The 22,982-nt window shown below is 34.3% G+C and overlaps 1 protein-coding gene across 2 annotated transcripts in view; it reads right to left on the bottom strand.

Annotated features, from left to right (window-relative positions):
* Window positions 1-22,982, bottom strand: part of Fs(2)Ket (Importin subunit beta Fs(2)Ket) — a 53,767-nt gene that overhangs the window by 10,781 nt on the left and 20,004 nt on the right. Inside the window, exons 3-5 of one of the 2 annotated variants that reach the window (XM_074176632.1) lie at window positions 20,370-21,013; window positions 9,547-10,490; window positions 347-1,130 (exon numbers count right to left, since the gene is read on the bottom strand). In XM_074176632.1, the coding sequence (XP_074032733.1) occupies window positions 347-1,130; window positions 9,547-10,490; window positions 20,370-21,013 (2,372 nt within the window). Of the gene's footprint in view, window positions 1-342; window positions 1,131-9,546; window positions 10,491-20,369; window positions 21,014-22,982 lie in introns of those variants that run through there. The other variant, XM_074176631.1, reaches the window with a different exon arrangement.

The following is a 22,982-nucleotide window of genomic DNA, read 5'->3' as shown; positions in this document are numbered from 1 at the left end:
GCTTTGTAGTGGTTTACTAGTTTTTGTGTTTCACTTGTCATATTGAACGTTTGTGAATCTCGAGACTAGCATTTTTGCTGATTAGGGAGCATAACAACATATTTTATATTTATAGTGTCTTAACTATGTTGAACTGTACGCTGTTGTTATAAAAAAAAAAAAAAAAAACGTAGCTCGCGATATTTGAAAATTCACCTTATTTTTTCAACAGACCTCGTACATATGATTGTGGTAAATTTGTAAATAAAGGTGTGGACTCGTGAATAAATGCAAATAAAATATTGTGGCAAAACGTTCCTCATCACATTACCGAAGAAAAAAAAAAAAAAAATTCAAAACGGCTTACCAACTAGCAGCAGCAGCTGTAGTAGAACTAGCAGCTTTGAGTTTTCTCAGCTCTTTAGTAGCCCACGTCGCTAACGTCTTTGTCCTAGTGATTCTGCTGCGTCTTCCTTGCGCAAGCATTTCGTTGATAGACTCCAGATCCAACAACTGAACCATCGGAGCCCCGAAAGCAGTGCACAAGTCTCCTACGATGCCGGCAGCTACAGCAACTGTACCATCAGAGTGTTCGTTATCTTGCGCAACCACAGTGATGAATTGCACAATGAATGGAATGTGTGGTTCAAGAATCATAACGTCTGGGTTCGGAACTGGGCCATCACCTTTGAGTCCTTGTATTATTCCCGTGTAAGCGTCCAATACTCCCTCCCTCAAATCATTGAGGTAATCAATCATATCGAAATCGTTTCTATCGACGTGCGCCTGAGAAGCCTGAGCAAGAGTTGATAGAACGACGTCCAGATACTTCTTGAATTCCGGTCCAATGCTGAGAACCATATCTCCGAATACGGACAGTATCTGGGGTTTGACGCTGCGATGGACAGATTGGTCGCCTAAATTTTCTAGAAGCAGTGTCATTATTTCATCACAGTATGGCAGAACTTTGAGTTTGAGGGCTCTGAAAATATCGCCAGTTAAGCCCACGGCTGTGCCACACACTTGATATTCCTGGTGGTTCTTCAATCCAAGATAGAGGAATGGTTTGAAAGCATCCATGTACTTTATGAATCCTTCACCCAGTACTTCAACTAAAGTGGAGACAGCCATTAAAGCATCTTCTTGAACTCCTGTAAAGAAATATTTCAATTTAGAGTTTATTCAAAGGTGAAAACAGACTTTACAAAGCATAATAATAATTAGGTAGGCTAAAAAGTTCGTAGGCCACCAGAGAGATGGCGCTACTAGTATTGAATCCATATGATTTTCGGTTAACCCTAACCCTTTATAAAATTATAAATTTTTTCGCAAGTAATGTGACGTCTTACGCGGTAAAGATAAAGCCAGGCCTTCTTTGGTACACCGATATCATTTTCCATTTCATTTTGTCCATAGACCTTTGGAGTTTGACGTTTCCTTTTATACAGGGTGTCCCTGGACTTCCTCTTTTCCTCTCGGGAATGTATAGATGGGGTCAAAATATCACCAGTACTTCATATAACTTTTTTTCCTAAAAGTCTTCGTAACCAAGTAACGGGCCCTCGAAGTTACAAAATGAAAAATGTTTTTCTTTGATAACTTTTCAAGTGAATATTCAAAATCATCCAAATTTTGGTAATTGACTAAACAAATGAATTCCGTCGATGAGCTTTCATGCAGGAGTCAGTTGTTTTGCTACAAAGTCAGGAACGGACTACCCCCGATGGTCCACACCCCAAAACTTTGAAATGACAGATATTTTTCAATATTTTTCAACAAAATAAGGTTACTTGGACAATTTTATGAATAAAAGTACTCGTGTGGAAAGTCGATCGGAGCAACGAGTCTTGATAAAAATGTAGTTCTACTCGACGACATCAAACCCGCTCGTCCACCATTATTTGAAATGAATAACTATCAAAGCAGAAATAATAATGATAACGTTAATTCAACAACATTTATAACAGGAATAATACGAAGTATGCTAAAATGAAGTCGTAAACAAAAAGTACAGTACCTATATGGAAGTTTAAGTCACAATTGTGATAGCAGATATTTTTTAACACGAATCTAAATTCAGCTGAAAAAACGCACATTGGAAAAAATATTTACTATACTAATAAAAAGCAAACGAATGAACTACAAAAACGGCTGCACATGATCAGGTGAAAAATATCCAGGAAATAATTATGTTCCATTTCTTTCACAGATGTTGACAAAAAAACCTTTTAGAAAGTTTTGATAAAAAATGAGAAACTGGAATGCGATTTTGTTTTGTTGAGTGGTGCGTTGTCATATGACTATCATTGTATTGTCAATATTCTATAGGATATTTTGAATTTTTTTGATATGGCCGAACAGTTTACATTCAATGAATATGCAGATATGCATGTATTTTATGGGCGAGCATTTTGTAATGCTGCAGAAGCTCGTCGTCTGTATTCCGAGCATTTTCCCAATCGAACGGTACCGTCAAGAGAAACATTCGAGCGTGTCGATCGCAGCTTGAGGGAGACAGGTATGTAATAATTGATAATTAATTTGAGCACGTTGTTTTATTTCGATATTATTGTAGGTACAGTTTTGCCAAAACGAGGTGGTGAGGGCGCTCCTAGGACTGTACGTACCGTTGTATTGGAGGAAAATATTTTGGAAGCCGTCGCTGATGATCCTTCAATGAGCATCAGAAATCTATCAGAACAGTTCCATACATCCAAGTCCACTATTCATAGAATAATTAGGGGACAACTGCTCCACCCATTTCACATCCAGAAGGTACATGCCATGACACCTCAAGATTTTCCAGCACGACTGGAATATGCCAATTGGTTCATGGATAGGCAAAGAGAGGATATGACTTTTATTAATCGAGTTTTATTCACTGATGAAGCAGGTTTCAGTAGAGATGGAGTTATCAACTCTCATAATCTCCATATATGGGCCGAAGAAAATCCCCATGGGATATTGCAAACCAAACACCAACGGAAATTCAACGTGAATGTTTGGGCTGGTATCATAGGAAACCATCTTATAGGACCATTCGTTCTACAGGACCGATTGAATGGAGAACGTTATTTGGAGTTCATTCAGAACGATTTGAATGGACTTTTGGAACATGTTCCATTGCAAACCCGAAGAGATATGTGGTTTATGCATAATGGCGCTCCTCCTCATTTTAGTTTGATTGTGCGTGACCATCTGAACCATATTTTCCACAATACATGGATTGGTAGAGGTGGGCCATATTCATGGCCATCGCGGTCTCCGGATTTAAATCCATTGGATTTCTTTCTGTGGGGGCATCTAAAAAGCCTTGTTTACGCTACACCTATTCACACAAGAGATGCATTGTTGAATAGAATAACATTACATTGTGAAGCCATACGAAACGACCCTGGAATGCTATTTCAAGTACAGAGAGGGTGTCTTCGCAGACTAAGAAAATATATAGAGAGAGAAGGTGGTCATATCGAGCAGTTTCCGTAGCGGATTTTTCATTTCTGTTTGCTCTTGAGGCTCTTGAGTTTCGTTAGTTAAACGTGTTTGCATTATAAAAATTCGTTATGAACATTTTACCTATCATTTCCATTTTCCTTAAAAACTAATATTTTTCGAATAATGGTAGACATCTCAGGATAAATGTTGTTGAATTAACGTTATCATTATTATTTCTGCTTTGATAATTATTCATTTCAAATAATGGTGGACGAGCGGGTTTGATGTCGTCGAGTGAAACTACATTTTTATCAAGACTCGTTGCTCCGATCGACTTTCCACACGAGTACTTTTATTCATAAAATTGTCCAAGTAACCTTAATTTGTTGAAAAATATTGAAAAATATCTGTCATTTCAAAGTTTTGGGGTGTGGACCATCGGGGGTAGTCCGTTCCTGACTTTGTAGCAAAACAACTGACTCCTGCATGAAAGCTCATCGAAGGAATTCATTTGTTTAGTCAATTACCAAAATTTGGATGATTTTGAATATTCACTTGAAAAGTTATCAAAGAAAAACATTTTTCATTTTGTAACTTCGAGGGCCCGTTACTTGGTAACGAAGGATTTTAGGAAAAAAAGTTATATGAAGTACTGGTGATATTTTGACCCCTTCTATACATTCCCGAGAGGAAAAGAGGAAGTCCAGGGACACCCTGTATATTATTTTTTTGAACCCGTCTTCATCTTGAATGTCGCTCTGGATATGGATAAGTTCTTCCATAATTTGTCTTTGCGCGTTAATCAATTCAGTTTCTTCCCCGCTCTTTTTCTGCAAATCTTCGACATTAGATTCCTTTTGTTTTGGTTCTATTTGTGCTTTAGGCGCCATCTTTTGATTATCGGACCGAGGTTCGGATAAGGGGTGCCACATGTTGTTGAGTAGTGGTGTTTGAGCTGTTACCTGTCGATTCAATTACAGATTTCTTCTTTGGCTCCAATTTCTCATTTTGGATAAATGCGATTTTTTGTTTTAACAGATAGTTGTTTTCTTTCAGTACTTGGTTTTTGTCCTCCATTTCACTAATTAGTTCTTGCATCATTTCTTGATCAAATTTACTTGAAATTTTGTTCTTTATCTCCTTAATTATATCATTTTTCTTTTTCAATTCAGTGTTTAATTTAGTCATTTCATCCTTTAGGCCTTTATTTTCTTCTTTTGAGCCATTGAATTCAGAATATAACCTCATCATTAATAGGTTATCATTCTGATTTATATTTGTTATTTCATTAGCTAGGGTGGTTCTACAACAGTCTTTACGTTCAGCACATGCTTCATGGTACACTTTGTCACACTTTTCACATTTCATAACTTTTTTTACTGCACTTTTGTTACAATAACTGCAGAGCAGTTTATTGACATCATTGTCCTCCATATTGAGGTTCACTCCAATCGATATTAATGTGTTTGTCTTCAGGAAATTATTAAATGTTCCGCCATTTCGTAGTACGTGAAGATATTGACTTCATATTCTAGAGTTGTGAAGTATTCGTCAGGAGCTTTAAAATGATGTATCACAAGACCCTTTCCATTTAATTTTTTTTCCAGATGGCGCCCAGTCGTCATTTTGAAAGTGTCATCTGTCAATTTCACTTCAAAATAAAGTATTCATGCATTGATTTCATTATACCAAATTTAAATTTTTTGAGTTGACCCGTAAATGAGAGAGGGGGGGACATTAAAGAAATGCACTGTAGGGTCAATCCATATCAAGTGATCAAAATTAAAAATAAAATTTTCCTTCGTGTTTTTATTTCACTATAGTTTTTGGTTTAATGAATTATCACATAAAACAAAATAAAAATTTGGAGGAAAATTTTTTTATCTCTTTTGGTTTTTCCAAAATTTTTCTCCAAAATTTGGAAAAAACTTATTTTTGCGTGTGTACAAATTTACGTTTTGATTAATATCTCTTGATTGGATTAAGATAGAAAGGTAAAATAAAAGCCATTCGGTTCAGAATTGAATTAGCTTTAATTTGATATACAACATGATAGTATTCAAAACATTTAATATTTTCAACTTAAAAACTCAAAATTTCAAAACCAAATTCAAAAAATGCATATGATTGAAAATTTTCAAAAAAATACTGTATATTCCTCATGTTATTACTAAGATGTACACAAAATTTTAGGTTGGTATCTTAATGGGATCATACCCAAAACTGAAATTGTTTATATTAAAACGCACAATGTTCAAGATTCAAGAGCAAATTCCAAAAAACGCATATGATGAAAAATTTTCTTTAAAAATACCATGAACTTCTGATACTATCTTTAGGTTGTGATCCAAATTTTAAGGTGGGATCATTATGGGATCATATTAAAGTAAATTAAAATACATCAGAGTCCAATGGTATAGATATGCGTAAATTAGTTTAGTTGAACAAATGTCAAAATTATGTAATGGCAATAAAAATCTAACAGTTTATAAAATTCGAATTTTACATGTAAACACTATAAATATAACAGGCGTACATATGAAATAGTTAATGACTATGTACCGGTACTGAATGAGCTGATGATTAGATGCTGGTGAATCGCAGTCTTGAAGTTAGGCTCTTTGTAGCTGCAACTGCTTCGTTTTGAGAAATCACATATGTCCTTCCTGTAGCTGTTTTGGGATTCACTTTAATTAATATCTGGCTTATTTTCACTTTCAAGATATCAGGTTTGTGTGGAAAAACAAATGAGGGAGCAGGGCCAGAAGGATGTAAAAATGTCAAATCTACATCTTCACTGTTGTTGTCTTTTGATAAAACACTTGCCAGCCACCAACGCCTATCATACTCACATGTGACATAACCTGAAACTTCATCCAATGTCAATGATTTACAACCTTACACAATTCCTTGTATGCTTGATTCATCACTTGAGGAAAATATTTTACACTTTAATTCAGTCAAACTTAGAGGAATGAAAGTGTGAAATTGTTGAGTACCTTTAATAGTTTCAGCTTCTTTTATACGGTATTTCAACAAAGATTCTTCCTCTGAATACTCCAAGTTTGAGCAATATTCGAATTTAATACTGGTAATGTTTTCTTCACTCCATTGAAATAGTTGCAGAGGAGTCATAATATGTTTGTCGTAGGGTCTCTGTAAGCTTGCTTTTGCAGCAAGCCGTTTGACTGTCCCTCCCAGTCCGTCACAGGTTCCTTTGCCATGGGCAGTTGCGAAAAAATGCCACTCTGTTTTGATTCCAAAATCTTGTTCATGACTGCAGATATTAATAAAGTTTTTTCGATTCTTGTATTGCGCTGCAGATCCATCTGAGAAATAATAAATCTTTTTCAAACTAGGTAGAACATTACTTTTCAAAAATGATATCAATTTTCTTTGAAATAAATGGACAGCTATCGAGTCATGAATCAAGCATTCTGAAATAATTACAAAGCTTGTGTATTTGATTTCTTCCTTTTCATTGTAATACACAGCAAAAGGGTGCACAGTAGCTTGATCATTGTTCTAGTGGAAGGACTGTGCCTCGTCTTGCACTACGAAAGAATAGTTTTCTGAAAAGTCCAAACTTACAACTGCTTCATTTTCTTGGATTTGTTCTTTTAAGTCTTTGTAGTACTTGGATTGCTGTGTAGATATAAATGAATGTTTCTTTAGTGCAACAAGTTGTTCGCAAAAACTCTATGAATTCTTCCACAGTCTTGCAAAATGTCTCGAATGTGCATCTGTCAACAGAAACCCATTGTTTGTATGTGATTGCTTCTATCATACCTTCATCAAAGTGATTCAGAAGTACTTTTTTCAGATTTGAAACTCCTGGACATGTTTCACATTTGTTGAGGTAGCAGTCAGTGGTTTTTTCTTGGCACATTATTTGTGACATACATTGTTTGTAATCTCCAAGATCACTAGCTTCATCAATCTTCACCTCTTTTAGTTTTCCTCCGACAATCATGAGTTTGACATTCTGGTGCGTTGTGCATACGCATACAGAGTGGGTTCCATTCCCTCCAGCCAAGATACAATTCTTCGGTCTTAACTCTGCAAACTTTGAAAAGCCAATTTTTGCAGCAGATTCAGTTTTTTTGAATAGTTCATAAGATTCTTTTAAATTCATTAAAACCAGTCTCTTTTGCACATGTTCCTTCTTTCCATTTACTATCATTGCAACAAAATCTTTCCTACCTGGCATAAGTCGACTCACATCATCCGAGTTGTAAAAATCTCTTACTTTATCCACTACAATCTGGTCTAAAGTTTTTCCTGGCTTTGGATCTGGACAACACATTATTCCCTTCTCCTTAACGAGCGATTTAGCTTTTCGGGCCATCCTGTTACTGACACCGAACTCAGTTTCAACTTTTTTTACAGTCCAACTTTTAGGTAATGTTGTGAGGATCAAGAATTTTTCAGTATTTTTTGTAGTTTTCTGGAATTTTTCTTTTAATTGCACAATCATTTCCGAATCCGGATCAACTGGCTCATCATTCTCAGGGAAGCTTGTATCTCCTACCAACTCGTTAGTGACCTTTTTAGTGACTTTTTCTACTTTTTTTCTGCAGTAACCAGGTGAGTGCAACCTTTTCTTTGTAATAGGCGATTCTTCAATAATTGAAAGAGATTTGTTTAAATATTCTAAAGACAAATCAGGGTCAGTAAAGTTTGGATCCATTTGGGAAGATGATGGTTTATTTAACGCTACAGTATCTAAATAATTTTTTTCTCTTAATAGCTGCTTACGACAACTGTCACAAATTTTCATCCCTGGCCTTACCACACGATTTATTTCAAACATCCATCCTTGTACAGGTCTCAGACTTTTTATAACTTTATGATTAGATTTTTCAAATGGATTACAACAATAAATTGTTGTAAACCTTGTATCAGATTTGTTGTGTATCATTTCCATCTTAGGTGTGGCATTAATTAACAACTAATTAATTCATAGTTACTAATAATTATTAAGAATTAAAACTGTAAAACTTAATATTCACTTTACTTTCACAATCACAACTCACTCCTCACTAGTGCATAAGAATACTGACTGCTGTAACTGAAGTACAACTTGAATGGCAGAGAGTTCCTGTCTCTACAAGTTAAGTTCATGTAGAGACATGAAAAGATCTCCCACACTCCTCTGACTCATCCCACATTGTTTTACAACAAACAAATAAATAATCACATTTATCAGTAAATTTGTTTTCTGTGGATCTGAAACTAAGGGCCTATTCTAAATAAAAATTAGTTTGTAATAAATGACATTGAACAAAAGTAATATTGCTGTAAAGATATTCAGATAATTTAAATTATGCAGACTGATTTTATATAAAAGTATAACACACTGTAATTAGGCCTAATGGTTAATAATATTTGATTACAATTAAAATCACCTATTAATAAAATCTGTTTAGTAACAAGCATTAAGAGTTCCATAAATCACAAAAAAGTCAAGTTTGATTTAAACAATCTTGAACACTGTGCGTTTTAATATAAACAATTTCAGTTTTGGATATGATTCCATTAAGATCCCAACCTGAAATTTTGTATACATCTTAGTAATAACATGAGGAATATACAGTATTTTTTTGAAAATTTTCAATCATATGCATTTTTTGGAATTTGGTTTTGAAATTTTGAGTTTAAGTTGAAAATATTAAATGTTTTGAATACTATCATGTTGTATATCAAATTAAAGCTAATTCAATTCTAAACAGAATTTCTTTTATTTTACCTTTCTATCTTAATCCAATCAAGAGATATTAATTAAAACGTAAATTCGTGTAAGTACGAAAACGTTTTTTTTCTAAACTTTGGAATAAGATTTTGAAAAAACTAAAAGAGATATATTTTTTTCTTTTTCATATTTAAATTTCCTTTTCACCGGTGTAACTAATGTAACAATATCAACCCAGAAAAAAATTGTGAGGTAATTGGGATTTGATCACTTGATATGGATTGACCCTGTATATACATTTGTCAAAATAATTGTGAATGGTTTTGCCCCTTGAAATTAATAAAAAAAAAACAGTTGTAAATAGGTTGCAGGATAGATGAAAATAATATAAGAGGAGGAAATACCTCCTTGTGTGTGGCAAACAAATGAAACGAACTTACCTCCATTTTTACAAGAATTTGAATTGAACATGGTCAACATTGCTGTCATGATCGCATCAGATATTTGTGGTGCATCTTCAGGAGTGACCTTCCTGAGAACCGACTGCAGAGTTCCGCACAAAAGAGACTGGAGATCGTTGAACTGCGACCTGTCATTGTGACTACTTATATGCGTTTCCATCTGGAGCACTTGCTGCAGCCGCTCCAGAATCACCATCGTAGTTTTCTGTACGGTGACGTAGCAGTCTTTCGGAGAATTCTTCACCATTTCCATCAGCGCCTCGTAGGCAGCTGGTCTGAGATTGGCCTGAGCGCCGTCCGGCCGGTCCGTAGTCTCAAGAAGTCTCTGAATGATGAACTCAAAGTACTGAGAGAGAATGTATGTGTCTGGCGTTCCCATTTCGTCGCTAACATCGGCGTTATCGTACGCCGCCTCGACCAAACCAGAGAAAGCCCAGCATACGTTAGCGGCGACCCGGGGTTCGGCCTTGAGACCGGTTATCAAACTTTCCAGAAGAGGTTTCAAATATGTTTCGTTTATGGCTGCTTCTGGTATTATTTCGCATATTCTACCGAATGTCCATGCGGCTGTGTCTCTCACAATAACGCTATTGTCGTACATGAGCTCTATCAAAGTCGGCATGGCTTGCTCGACTAACGGCTTCAAAGTCGTGCTTTCCAATCCGCCGAGGATGGACCCGAAGGCCATCAGCGAAGCATCCCTGAATCTCCAATTATCGGATTTGATGTTGTCTTTGATGAAAGGCAGAACGTGGGGAACGATCTCATCTTCGCAACATGTGGCGAGAAGCATCAAACAAACTCCTGCTGCTTTACTCGGATTCCAATCGTCTTCATCATCAAGTTCTTCTTGTTTGGTGAGTTTCTGAAGCAGGATGGGAACGATGTACTGTAAGGCTCCCTTTGCATAATGTCTTGAAACTCTGGAACGAAATCAATAGGAAATTTTAGTTTCCTTCATCAGGACAATCGAAATGAGGTGAAATACAAAATATATACTGAAGGGGGGTATACTTTTAGGAGATATTATTTTTGAGAAAGATTTTGGCTTTCTACTTTTTTATGTCTATACAAAGAAATGTGGGAATGTTCCAAGAAAAGGAAGAAAGCAAAAACTTCAAAATAAACTGTTCACCAAGATGTGTAGATCATGCAAACTGAAAGAAAGAGCAAAGCCCTCTTATGTTTGACAGTGTTCTGTTATGAGTGAAATTTCACATCTTTCATGTACACTCACAGACAAAAATATTGCATATTTTATTTGAAGCCTTGATTTTATGTTTATAGCATGCAAATAGCAATTTATGAGAAGTGATATCACGGGCAATGTCATTTATAAATAGTATGAATAATAACAGCCCAAGATTAGACCCTTGTGGGACACCCGAACTCGCTACAAAGCAGGAGGATATTATACCATCATATTCAACATAACTACGTCGGTCGGATAAATATGATTTCAGGAGCAACTGAATATTAGATGATATGCCAAAATTTGACAGTTTCTTTAGCAGCTGTTGATGTCGTACTCGATCAAATGCTTTGCCGAAGTCCGTATAGATGACGTCAACTTGACGCTTATTATCAAGTACATCAAAGACAAATTGAGTGAAAACACAGAGATTAGTTTCAGTACTACGAACCTCGATAAATCCATTTTGAAACATTGACAGCGAAGAACGGATAAGGTTATAAATGTCTGATAGTTTAATTTCCAGTATTTTGAAAAAAACTGATATTGACGTAATTGGCTAGTAAACATTTGATACCTTTCCAGGCTTGAATACAGAGCAAACTTTTGACAATTATTACCATATTCTTTATGTATATCGGCTTACTAGATCACTTTGAGTACCGCACTGTATCTTCCACTTGACTGACTCGATATGCTCGCGGTTGGCGTTTATATATCGTAATCGAATGCACTAGAAAATTTCGCTGAAATCGATAGCATTATTCTCGCTGCTTCTAGAGTGGCGGGGAATCATCGTACATTCGCGCGCTCTTAGCTACGTCACCATTGGTTTATGGCTACCAGTGGCGGCTGGGGAAAAGAAATTAACATTAAAAAAAATCTTGAAATGAAATATGCAATATTTTTGTTTGAGAGTGTATATTGTAGCAACATTGTTTACAATGCATGGAATTTCAACTGTGACTTCATTGTTTGTTCTTGTATCAGTATGCCTTGTACACAAGAACAAAGATACCTTTACTTCTCAGCCTCACCTCACACCAATTAGAGACTCCTCCATCAAGTAGTCAAATAAGAACTCAATTATATATAATGGAGTGAAAGTACAAGTTATCCAAAAGTTTAACAGAATGTGTCACGCTACTATCTTTTAGGAGAAATTCAAAGACAATTCTTGTCAAAAAGGACTATACATTAGATCAATTTTTGTTTATTCTCTTTGTATCGTCTTTTATACATGTTATTTATTTACTGAATTTTATTTTTACCTGTGTAAAAGCTTACAATTTAACGAAAAACTGTTTCGAGTATGTGCTAATGTGTGTATATACAGTGTGTAACAGCCAAATGGAATAAATTCATTATTTCGGTTACTGTACATATTCAAAGAAAATCCCGAAACACGTCAAATGTAAATTATAATTTGATATTGATGTAATGAAATGTAGAATACGAAAATGAACTATAGATGTTAACGAAGTATATGTTCAAAATGTTCACCCCGAACGTCTTGGCAACATCCTAATCTCAAAACTGTCTTCTAACATTATTTAACATATCAGACGTGACCGACCTAACCGCAAGTTATTCGTTCTTTTAAGTCATTCAAATCTGACGATTTAGTTTTTTACACATTGCTCTTTGAGACATATCCCCATAAAAGAAATCTAATGATGAAAGATCAGGTGATCGCGCTGGCCATTCAATCAATATTAGATAGATAGATAGATAAAATTTATTTGTTCAGGATAAAAATACAGTACCCCTGAAGGCATAGAACATGTCAGTATAAATATAAACATATATCACAATAATATTAGGTTAAAAGAGGAAGGAAAGATGTACAGTACATAAACTGCACAAAAATATATGCATACATATAAAAATATTAATACATGTAGATATAGGCTCTTACGAGTCCATGATTGTAGTAAAAGCAGTCAAATAGATCAAATGATAATAGTATCATTAAAAATGCTTTTAATTTTATTTTTAATGTTGTTTTATCGAATTCCCTCACTGTAAGAGGGAGTTTGTTGTAAACTGTTATTAGAGTATGCGGTACGTTTTTTTCAATAAATGAGAAGTTTGGAGTATTACAGGTCAAGTCTGACTTATTTCTTGTAGAGTATATGTGTGTATTTTTAGAGTTTGGTGTTTTTCTTAATAAATAGTATAGTATCAAGAATGTACTGGCTGTATAAGGTTAGTATTTTATTTTTTATAAATAAGGGTTTACAACTATCAGTTTGTTTATGATTAAATATAATTCTAAGGCATCGCTTTTGCATCTTAAATATCTTGGGGACATCTGTCGAAGCACCCCAGAATATTAAACCGTACTTGATCCTTGAGTTAACTTGTGCATAGTAAACACACATAGCAGCGATTATATCTATTGATCTTGTTAGTACTCTTAGAGCATAGCAGTATTTTGCAATATTTTGTATCATTGAGGTTAGGTGAGATTTCCAGTCCAATCTAAGATCAAGCTCAATTCCCAAGAACTTTGTACTTTTGCAAGCTGATATTGTTGATCTACCATCTGAGGTTGAGTATTCACATGCAGTTGATTGTTGGGAAAACTTTATTACTTGTGTTTTGTTTATATTCAACTTTAAGTGATTATGTGTGAACCAATCTTCCAATGTATTCAGTGCTTCAAACACGCTTCTGTCTAATTCTTCAATACTAGGTTCCTTGATTACTACACTTGTGTCATCTGCAAACAGCACAGTGTTGAAATCAATAGCATTTGCTAGCTCATTGGTATACAAAATATATAGCAACGGCCCTGAGATTGATACTTGCGGAACTCCTCTCAAGATTGTTAATTCGTCTGACTGTATGTTTTCGTTAGTGAGGTGGCATTTTTCAACAACTCTTTGTGTTCTATTTTGCAAGTATGATTTTATTAAATCGGCTGAGATTCCCCCGATTCCATAGGCATTAAGCTTGCCTATTAGTATATTATGGTCGACACTGTCAAAAGCTTTTGACAGATCTAGACAAATCATTAAAGTGTGTTTTCTTTCATTTTGACTGTTTAGCACTGTGCACAAGGCTTGATAAATCGCTCGTGTAGTAGATTTGCCTCTTCGGAAGCCATTTTTGGGTGTCACTCAATAACTCAAACTTATAAGGCGATTATATAGGGTTTTTTCGAATATTTTACTAATGGTCGATAGTAGAGCTATTGGTCTATAATTTGCAATTTGATTTCCATCACCTTTTTTGAAAATTGCTTCTATGTGAGCAATTTTCAATTCATTGGGAAATATGCCATTACTAAGCATCATGTTGACAATCAATATTAAGGTTTTTGAGAGTTCTTGCGCAGTGAATTTCAGTAGTTTTACAGGAATTTCATCATAGCCGACAGATCTGATGTTTTTTAGAGATAGTATTATGCTATAAATTTCACTTTCAGTTGTTGGTGTAAGAAATAGAGAATCGAAATAGAATAGAGCTATTGATCTATAATTTTCAATTTGATTTCTATCACCTTTTTTGAAAATTGCTTTTATGTGAGCAATTTTCAATTTATTGGGAAATATGCCATTACTAAGCATCATGCTGACAATCAATATTAAGGCTTTTGAAAGTTCTTGCGCAGTGAATTTCAGTAGTTTTACAGGAATTTCATCATAGCCGACAGATCTGATGTTTTTTAGAGATAGTATTATGCTATAAATTTCACTTTCAGTTGTTGGTGTAAGAAATAGAGAATAGAAATAGAATAGAGCTATTGGTCTATAATTTTCAATTTGATTTCTATCACCTTTTTTGAAAATTGCTTTTATGTGAGCAATTTTCAATTTATTGAAATATGCCATTACTAAGCATCATGTTGACAATCAATGTTAAGGGTTTTGAAAGTTCTTGCGCAGTGAATTTCATCATAGCCGACAAATCTGATGTTTTTTAGAGATAGTATTATGCTATAAATTTCACTTTCAGTTGTTGGTGTAAGAAATAGAGTTTGGTTCGCTGATGGTAAGCTAGCAGGATTATTTATTTTATTGTTTGCTGGTTTGGAAAGGAGACTAGCAGGGTTATTTAATTTTGGATTCGCAGGTTCCGAGCATTGATTTATGTAAACACTATTTACTTTATCTAGAACCAGTTTTTTATTTCCGTTTTCTGTATCTAGGTTTCTTAAATTCGCCTCCTTATCCACCGATTGGGAAATGTATCAAGGTATTGTCAGACTTAGTAAGGTGGTGGTGCTTCATCCTGCTGAAACAATATCGTATTCACTGGAACTTGAGGATATAAATTTGCTAAACTTGGAATCACATCATTTTGAAGTAGTGCCAAATAATTATCGCAATTCAAGTTGCCCTCAATGAAAAAAGGACCAACAATATGGTTTCCTACAATCCCTGCCCAAACATCAACCCTTTGAGGGTATTGCGTGTGTTCTTCTCTCATCCAGTGAGGATTTTCCGTTGACCAGTAGCGGCAATATTGGCGATTAGTATGACCGTTAAGAGCCAAAGTACACTCATCAGAAAACATAACGTCTTCTAATTGGATGATATTATTTTCCAACATGTCCATCATTTGCTCACAAATTAAGTTCTTTTATCAAAATCGTCTTCTGTAAGCTCCTGAGTGGGTATCATTTTATAGGGATGCATTTTATTTTCTTTTAATATGTTTACTATCGATGTATGGCTAACATTGAATGTAGTGGATGCCTGTCTACTCGATGTTTGTGGGTTTTCCTCAAACTCAAGCAGCACGTCTAATTTGAGTTCATCACTCATTGCATTGGCAGCTGCTTTTTTATCTGCTTCACATTACCAAGCTCGCGAAACTGCTTCTCTATTTTGCTTATTGTTCCTTGAGATATGGGCGATAAATTAGGAAATTTCTCATTAAATAGGCGAGCTACTTTCTGTTGTGTTAGGGTTTCATCTCCGTAACCAATCATTTGTAAAACTGTTATTTTATGCATTTTCATTAATCTAACCATTTGTCAGTCTTGAAGTTAACGAACTTTGACAAGGCGTTTTAAACTGACGTTGCCACGGAAATTATTTACAGTTTTTTAAAGGATACACCTAAAAAGAACATTGCTATGGTTTTTGTTTACTTTCTTATTATCAATATCTCAACATGAAATAAGTTTTTGAGTATATTGCAATGACTTTAGAGTGTATTTTATCGAATTTCGGTAACTACATGATTTTAATTTATTTTCATCTTAATTGTTGCAATAAACTTGAAAGCGATAAAATTTTTGAATAGAGAATGAAGAGACCTCACAAGCGATATATCACTGAGGAAGCAGTTTCTCAGATCGCTATGGATATTCATATAGGATTTACGGAAAATAAAACCACTACAGCATCATTTTTAGACATTCAAGCAGCCTATGATAATGTTCAATTGAAATTACTTTTTGAAAAACTTGTAGAAACCAAAATCCCAAAAAATATTTGTTACCTTCTGGTTATATTGTTTTCAGAAAGACAAATATATTTGAAAATCGGCGAAACTATTTCTATTCCTCGTAAAACATCTTTGGGAATACCCCAAGGAAGCATTCCGAGTCATCTTCTGTATATATTATATACAAGAGATTCAGAAAAATGTATTGAAACAGACTCTCAGATAATACAATATGCAGATGACATTTACACACAAAATTTGTCTTTTGAAAAGTCACTTGAAAACTTGGCGAGAGAGATGGAAAATGTAAATAAGTGGAGGGACAAAAACGGATTGATGATTGCGGAAAAAAAGTCAGAGATTTGCATATTCACCAGAAAAAGAATACAATTTTCATCTCATACAAAATCTGGACCGTGGGTCCTACCAATTCGACCGTCAGTCAAATACTTGGGTATTATCCTAGATAAATCTCTGACATGGAAACACCATATAACTCAAATTCGACAGAAAGCAGAAAAAGGTATTAATATCCTTAGAACCTTTTGTGGAACATAATGGGGTGCAGATCCAAATATATAAATGTCTGAGAATATGTCTGAGGAATCTTCCGTCAACGCCAATATCAGTTATGGAAGCCGAAGCTAAGGAACCTCCATTAGACTTAAGAAGACAACTGCTCAGTAACAAATTTGTGACAAGAATCAAAGCAAAATCTTCAAATTTGATTCCCAAACTTCATCAACTTACAATTTTCACACTCACTCATCGATACTGGCAGAAAAAGAAAACGAATTTGTTGGTAGAAAGTTTCACCAGATCGTCTTCTTATGACAAAACGATCTACAAAACCTATAACTTTCCATACTATACAGAAGATTACGACATAATATCCCACGATTTTAAAGTACATTATATGGAAAGAAATAATATAAGTTGTGAGGGAGAGTTTTCAGGAATAATCAAGAGGCTGTGGCCAAATGCTGATTATATCTACACAGATGGATCAAAAATATCAGAGAAAACAGGCTTCGCATTCTATCGTTCAAATACAAAATATTTTGAAATGTATATACTTCCCAATGAAGCATCCATCTACACTGCAGAGTTAATAATAATAATAATCTCTTTATTTATTCAGATTGATTTGTATAACCACAAGAGCAGAAGTACAAATGAAAAAGAGGAAAACGTCAATGTACAATATTGAAAAGAAATAAAACTATACCTGAAGTGATGCTGTGACCGCGTGCTCTCCGCCCTCTATCTCGAAAACGGTTCACCGTATAAAAAATTTTTTTAAACAAAATTTGTAGAGAATTTTGTATTCTACAATATTGATAATAAATACAAATATCAAAAAACCCATAGGAAATGAGATATTTCCAAAAAAAGCGCAAAAAACCGATTTTTGTGACCTTTGACCTTGAAATTTAATAGTTGCTTACACCCTACCATATGTAGGTTTTGAGACAACTTTTAGGGTGTCAATATACAAGTATTTACAGACTTACAGCTGGGTATCTCGAATTCCGAGATTCTTACCTAATTTAAGCTTAAATGACTGGATTATACTTTTTTTCTTAGTGAAACCATGTTGTGAGGGCGATAACAAGTTATTTGCTATGAAATAGAATTCCAATTGTTCTTTTATGTTAATTTCATAAAGTTCAGAGATACTTGAAAGAATACTAATTGCTGTATAGTTATCCATATTGTTAGGATCACCTTTTTTAAAAATAGGAGATACACTAGCAAGTTTAAGATTGGTAGGAAAGATCCCTTTTGAGGTTGAGAGATTAATTAAAAAGGTCAGATTAGAGTTTCAAATTGATTACTTCCTTCCTTTCTTTGGAAGATTCTCTCATCCCTTTTTTTGTATCAGATGGAGTAGTAGAAAGCCAAAAACTATCTTTCCCAAAAAATTGAATCATATTATATTCAAACGAATTGAAAAAATGAAAAAAAAATCCATATAAAATAATAAAAAGAAGAAAAAAAAATAATAAAAAAAAGATGGAAAACAAAAATATAAAACAAATAAAAAAACTTTTTTAAAAAGAAGACAAAAAATGAAATAAAAATTAAAAAAGAAAAAGAAAAGAAAAAAAAATAAATAGAAAAACAAACAGAAATGAAAATTCAAAAGCAAAAAACGAGGGAAAAAAATATATGTTTGAGCCACTATTCAATGTTACTTTCAAATAGTTTTTTATTAAAACAGTCTTGCTAATTGGTTCTCCCAAAGCCAAAAAATTTAAACCACACACACACACACATATCACAAGCCTAAACTTTCCGTATAAAAAATTGGGGGTTGTACCTGTCATTCGACGGGCGGTTGAAGATAGGGGTAGCATTTTTCCGTTGAAGTATGTCAAATTATAATTTGAAGTGTTTCGGAATTTTGTCAAGATATGTAATGTAACCGAAATAATGAATGTATTCCATTTGGCTATTACACAATGTATGTTTGAATTGAAGGGGTTAGATTTTTAGGAGTGATTAATTTTTTGGGAAAGAAAGTTTTTGGCTTTCTACTACTCCATCTGATACAAAAAAGGGATGAGAGAATCTTCCAAAGAAAGGAAGCAAGTAATCAATTTGAAACTCTATACATGAATGTGTAGATCATGTATCATACTTCCTTCCTTTCTTTGGAAGATTCTCTCATCCCTTTTTTTTGTATCAGATGGAGTAGTAGAAAGCCAAAAACTTTCTTTCCCAAAAAATTAATCACTCCTAAAAATATAACCCCTTCAATTCAAATAAGATTCCTCTTGGATGGGATTAAATCAAATAAGTGAATGAATGTCATTATGATGTCATCGATGACATAAGCAGATCAAGCTTATTCCGTGACATTCAAAATCGTAATTCATGAATGAAGTGTGTGTATTTTCTATAATGTTATCCAATTTGGTACTGAAGAGCCTTAAGGCAAGTGTCTTAAGGCGAAACATGGGTGTATACCTGTGAGGGTGACAGTGTTCCATGTAAGTGCAATTTAATACCATTCATTTAAAGTAGAACTCATGTGAATGATATCTGATTCTTATTCCACAACAAATGTTTGAAATGCAAACTGAGTAGAGAAAAGTATCTTCTGTATAATTCAGTGTTCATATAGAAGTATTTGTTTCGAAAGAATTATTTTCTTTTGTGTAATTCAATGTTTATATGAAAGTAGCTGTTTCAGGAGGACTTTCTGTCAGTTTGTGACTGAAAGTTACTTCTTTGCATGATCTACACATTCATGTATAGAGTTTCAAATTGATTACTTCCTTCCTTTCTTTGGAAGATTCTCTCATCCCTTTTTTTGTATCAGATGGAGTAGTAGAAAGCCAAAAACTTTCTTTCCCAAAAAATTGAATCATATTATATTCAAACGCATTGAAAAAATGAAAAAAAATCCATATAAAATAATAAAAAGAAAAAAAAAGTAATAAAACAAAAAGATGGAAAACAAAAATATAAAACAAATAAAAAACTTATTTAAAAAGAAGAAAGACAAAAAAATGAAATAAAAATTAAAAAAGAAAAAGAAAAGAAAAAAAAAGAAAAAATAAATAGAAAAACAAACAGAAATGAAAACTCAAAAGCAAAAAACGAGGAAAAAAAAATGTTTGAGCCACTATTCAATGTTACTTTCAAATAGTTTTTTATTAAAACAGTCTGGCTAATTGGTTCTCCCAAAGCCAAAAAATTTAAACCACACACACATATCACAAGCCTAAACTTTCCGTTTAAAAAATTGGGGGTTGAAGATAGGGGTAGCATTTTTCCGTTGAAGTATGTCAAATTATAATTTGAATTTGACGTGTTAAGATATATAATGTAACCGAAATAAAGAATTTATTCCATTTGGCTATTACACAATGTATGTGTATCATGATTATACATACCTAATAACTTATTAATATTATATATCTCTCGCTGAATCAATTAAAAGTAGGTAAAAGGATAGCATAGGAAAAATTTTTATTCATTATTCTCAGTTGTTCCCAGATAGGTAAATTATTCACGACACAGAATTGGTTCAAACAGAATTGTGACGCCTGAAGATGCTATCTTATAGCGAAACACGTGTCACGGTTTTGTAAACTATCAAGTGAATATCTCACATCAAAGGGTGGTTTTCGAATACGTTAGAAAATAAAGTCTTTAAAGTCACTTTCAATGTGTTGTGCCACATATCTGAACTTACCTAGCTGGAGGCCTTCCCGCTTCAGTAGCCTCGGAATCTTCAATCGCGAGATCTACTTCCTCGTCACTCACGTTCGACCAGAATTCAATGCCCTGTAAAGCCACGGCATCGTTTTCGGATTTCATCGCTTCCAGCGTGATCGGAAAGAGCGCCGGAGCCATGTAAGGTTCCATGTGCTGATAGTACAACGACATTATCTTAACCAAGCATTGGAGGGCGGCGACTTTTATTTGAGACTCGGGAGACTGAGTTGCCTCACACACAACTTCCATTATATAATTCCTCTCGGTAGGTTGGTCAAAGTTGGCTTTGGTGAATTCCAGAGAGTTGAGCAGAGCTTGCGTTGCGGCCAAACGTACGTGATTGCTCGGTTCGGTGGCTCTCATTCCGTGAACGATGGCAGTTAATATATCATTCGATTGGGTTACGAGTACATCAGAATCAATCTCCTGGCAAATGTAGCCGATGGCCTCCAGGGTAGCTTCTTTCTGCATTTCTGTAGAGTTTCCTTGGCATACATTGCTGACCAGATTTGCTATTAAATCTGGCCATTGCCTCTGAGGCAATTCTGTTACCGCAATATAGGCTACGCATTGTGCTGCAGAAGAGGGTCTATTAGTTTCTGTACCTAAGGCTCCAACAACCTGAAAAAAAAATACAATTGAAAACAAAAATTCATAACAGCACTTTCAGAAAGAGGTGTACAAGGTTTTCTTAATGACAGGCAAATATTCAACAGTGTAAAGTATATACGAAGTCGATTCGAATGGCACAAAAAGTGAATAGTTACAGAACGTCGGCAGTTTCTTTATATGGCACGGGCGGCGTGGTATAATACGGGGTATGGCATATTCCCAACAGGATTAAAAACCTCCATTGTGAAGCCAATCTTCACAATGGCCATGCAATGGCCATATCGAGTGGTCCAACGAAAAGTAATAATAATAATAATAATAATAGAATTTATTCATCAATCAAAGGTTATACAAGGCATTATACATACACATACATAACACTTATCAGACTAGTCAAGAAAGAAAAGAAGGTAATCTACAAATAAGTTGTTAATCGGAAACAAACCAGATAAATTGTACATACAATAGTCAGTCTTACAATTATGAGATATCACGAATTATAAAAGTCTTCAACATTATAAAATACTTTTTCAAGAAGAAAGTTTTTCAATTTATTTTTGAATAGAATGTCATTCAGATTCACGTCTATCAAATCTCTTATTTTATTGAAACACTTGATACCAATATGCTTTGGTGAATTTTCACAGACTGATAACCTTGAATAGGGTTGTCGAAGTTTTTCTTTATTCCTAGTATTATACATATGAGTGTCTTCATTCCTCATTAGTTATTTTTGGTTACGTTTTATGTACATAATCAGTTCAAGAATATATAAACATGGAAGGGTTAGTATTTGAAGATTCTTGAATAAAGGTTTACATGTTGTGGTTGGATGAGCATGACAAATCGTTCTTATTATCCTTTTTTGAGATAAAAATGCCCTTTCAAAGTGACAAGACGACCCCCAGAAGATCACGCCATATTGTAGAGTAGACTGTACCATTCCAAAATAACATAGTCTCAAGATGTCTGCTGATACAGTATCTCGCAGATTTTTTATTATATAGCATGTAGTGCTTAGTTTCGAACATACAGTATTTATGTGTGCTTCCCATGCACCTTGCTTTTCTCCTTTTTTTGTAACTCAACGCAAAAATGCTCGGACAGGTCAATTTCGCTTTTGAGGGGGACACATTTTAGATGTATTTTTCTACCTGTGCCTTCAACCCCCTAGCGAGGGTGAGTAACAACCCTAAAATTTTGAATGGAAAGTGGGTTCGAGTGATATATCGCTTGAAAGGGCACAAAAATCTCTTTCCAATGATACCTAACTTGTTGTATTTACTTGAATGGTTATAAAAAAAGCAAGAACATTTACTCGTTATTTTTGGTGTTAATGAAAATGCGGAAAAAACGGCATTTTACTTTTACTTTTTACTCCTACAAACACAATATTGAATTGTAATTAAAAGTAAGAGAGATAAAACTACAGTAACAAAATAAGCTTAAGAACTACTAACTAAAATGAAACAAAACAGTAAATATAAAAGGAAACAAAAAAGAAATCGAATAAATTATTACAATTTTTAAAATGTATACAAGTACCTATAAATTAAGTTACCCAATACCTAGAAATTAATCCGGCTGTGAGAAAAAGTAGGCCCTTAACTCTTTGGCATTTGTTTTAGTAAAAAGATCCACGGTGCTATTTTCAGTTAAAATGTTGCAATGATTTAGCATACGGGTGATTGGCGAGTTATCAGAAAGGCCGATAAAGAATATTCTCTTGTCCTGTCTACGCAGGTTTACCTTAGGCACCAACAATTTTACATAGTTGACCAGAGATGATCCCTTGTACTTTACATTATTAATTATATAGTATACAATGTAATGCACGTCTGCTCTGTAAAGTAACAATGTTAAATTCCTTGAGCATGCTTCTGTAAGATACCATAATGGGATAGCAGCCATAAATTTTGACATAAAGATATCTAAGAAATCTTTTTTGAACAAATCTGCGTTGGTCTCTCCCTGTGGT

The sequence above is a fragment of the Leptinotarsa decemlineata genome, unplaced genomic scaffold (assembly GCF_025532065.1).
Source record: "Leptinotarsa decemlineata unplaced genomic scaffold, Ldec_3_MD MMD2_tig00001973_RagTag_RagTag, whole genome shotgun sequence".
Classification (NCBI taxonomy): domain Eukaryota; kingdom Metazoa; phylum Arthropoda; class Insecta; order Coleoptera; family Chrysomelidae; genus Leptinotarsa; species Leptinotarsa decemlineata.
The sequence above is the reverse complement of the archived record's forward strand: the minus strand, read 5'-3'. Positions and strand labels throughout refer to the sequence as shown.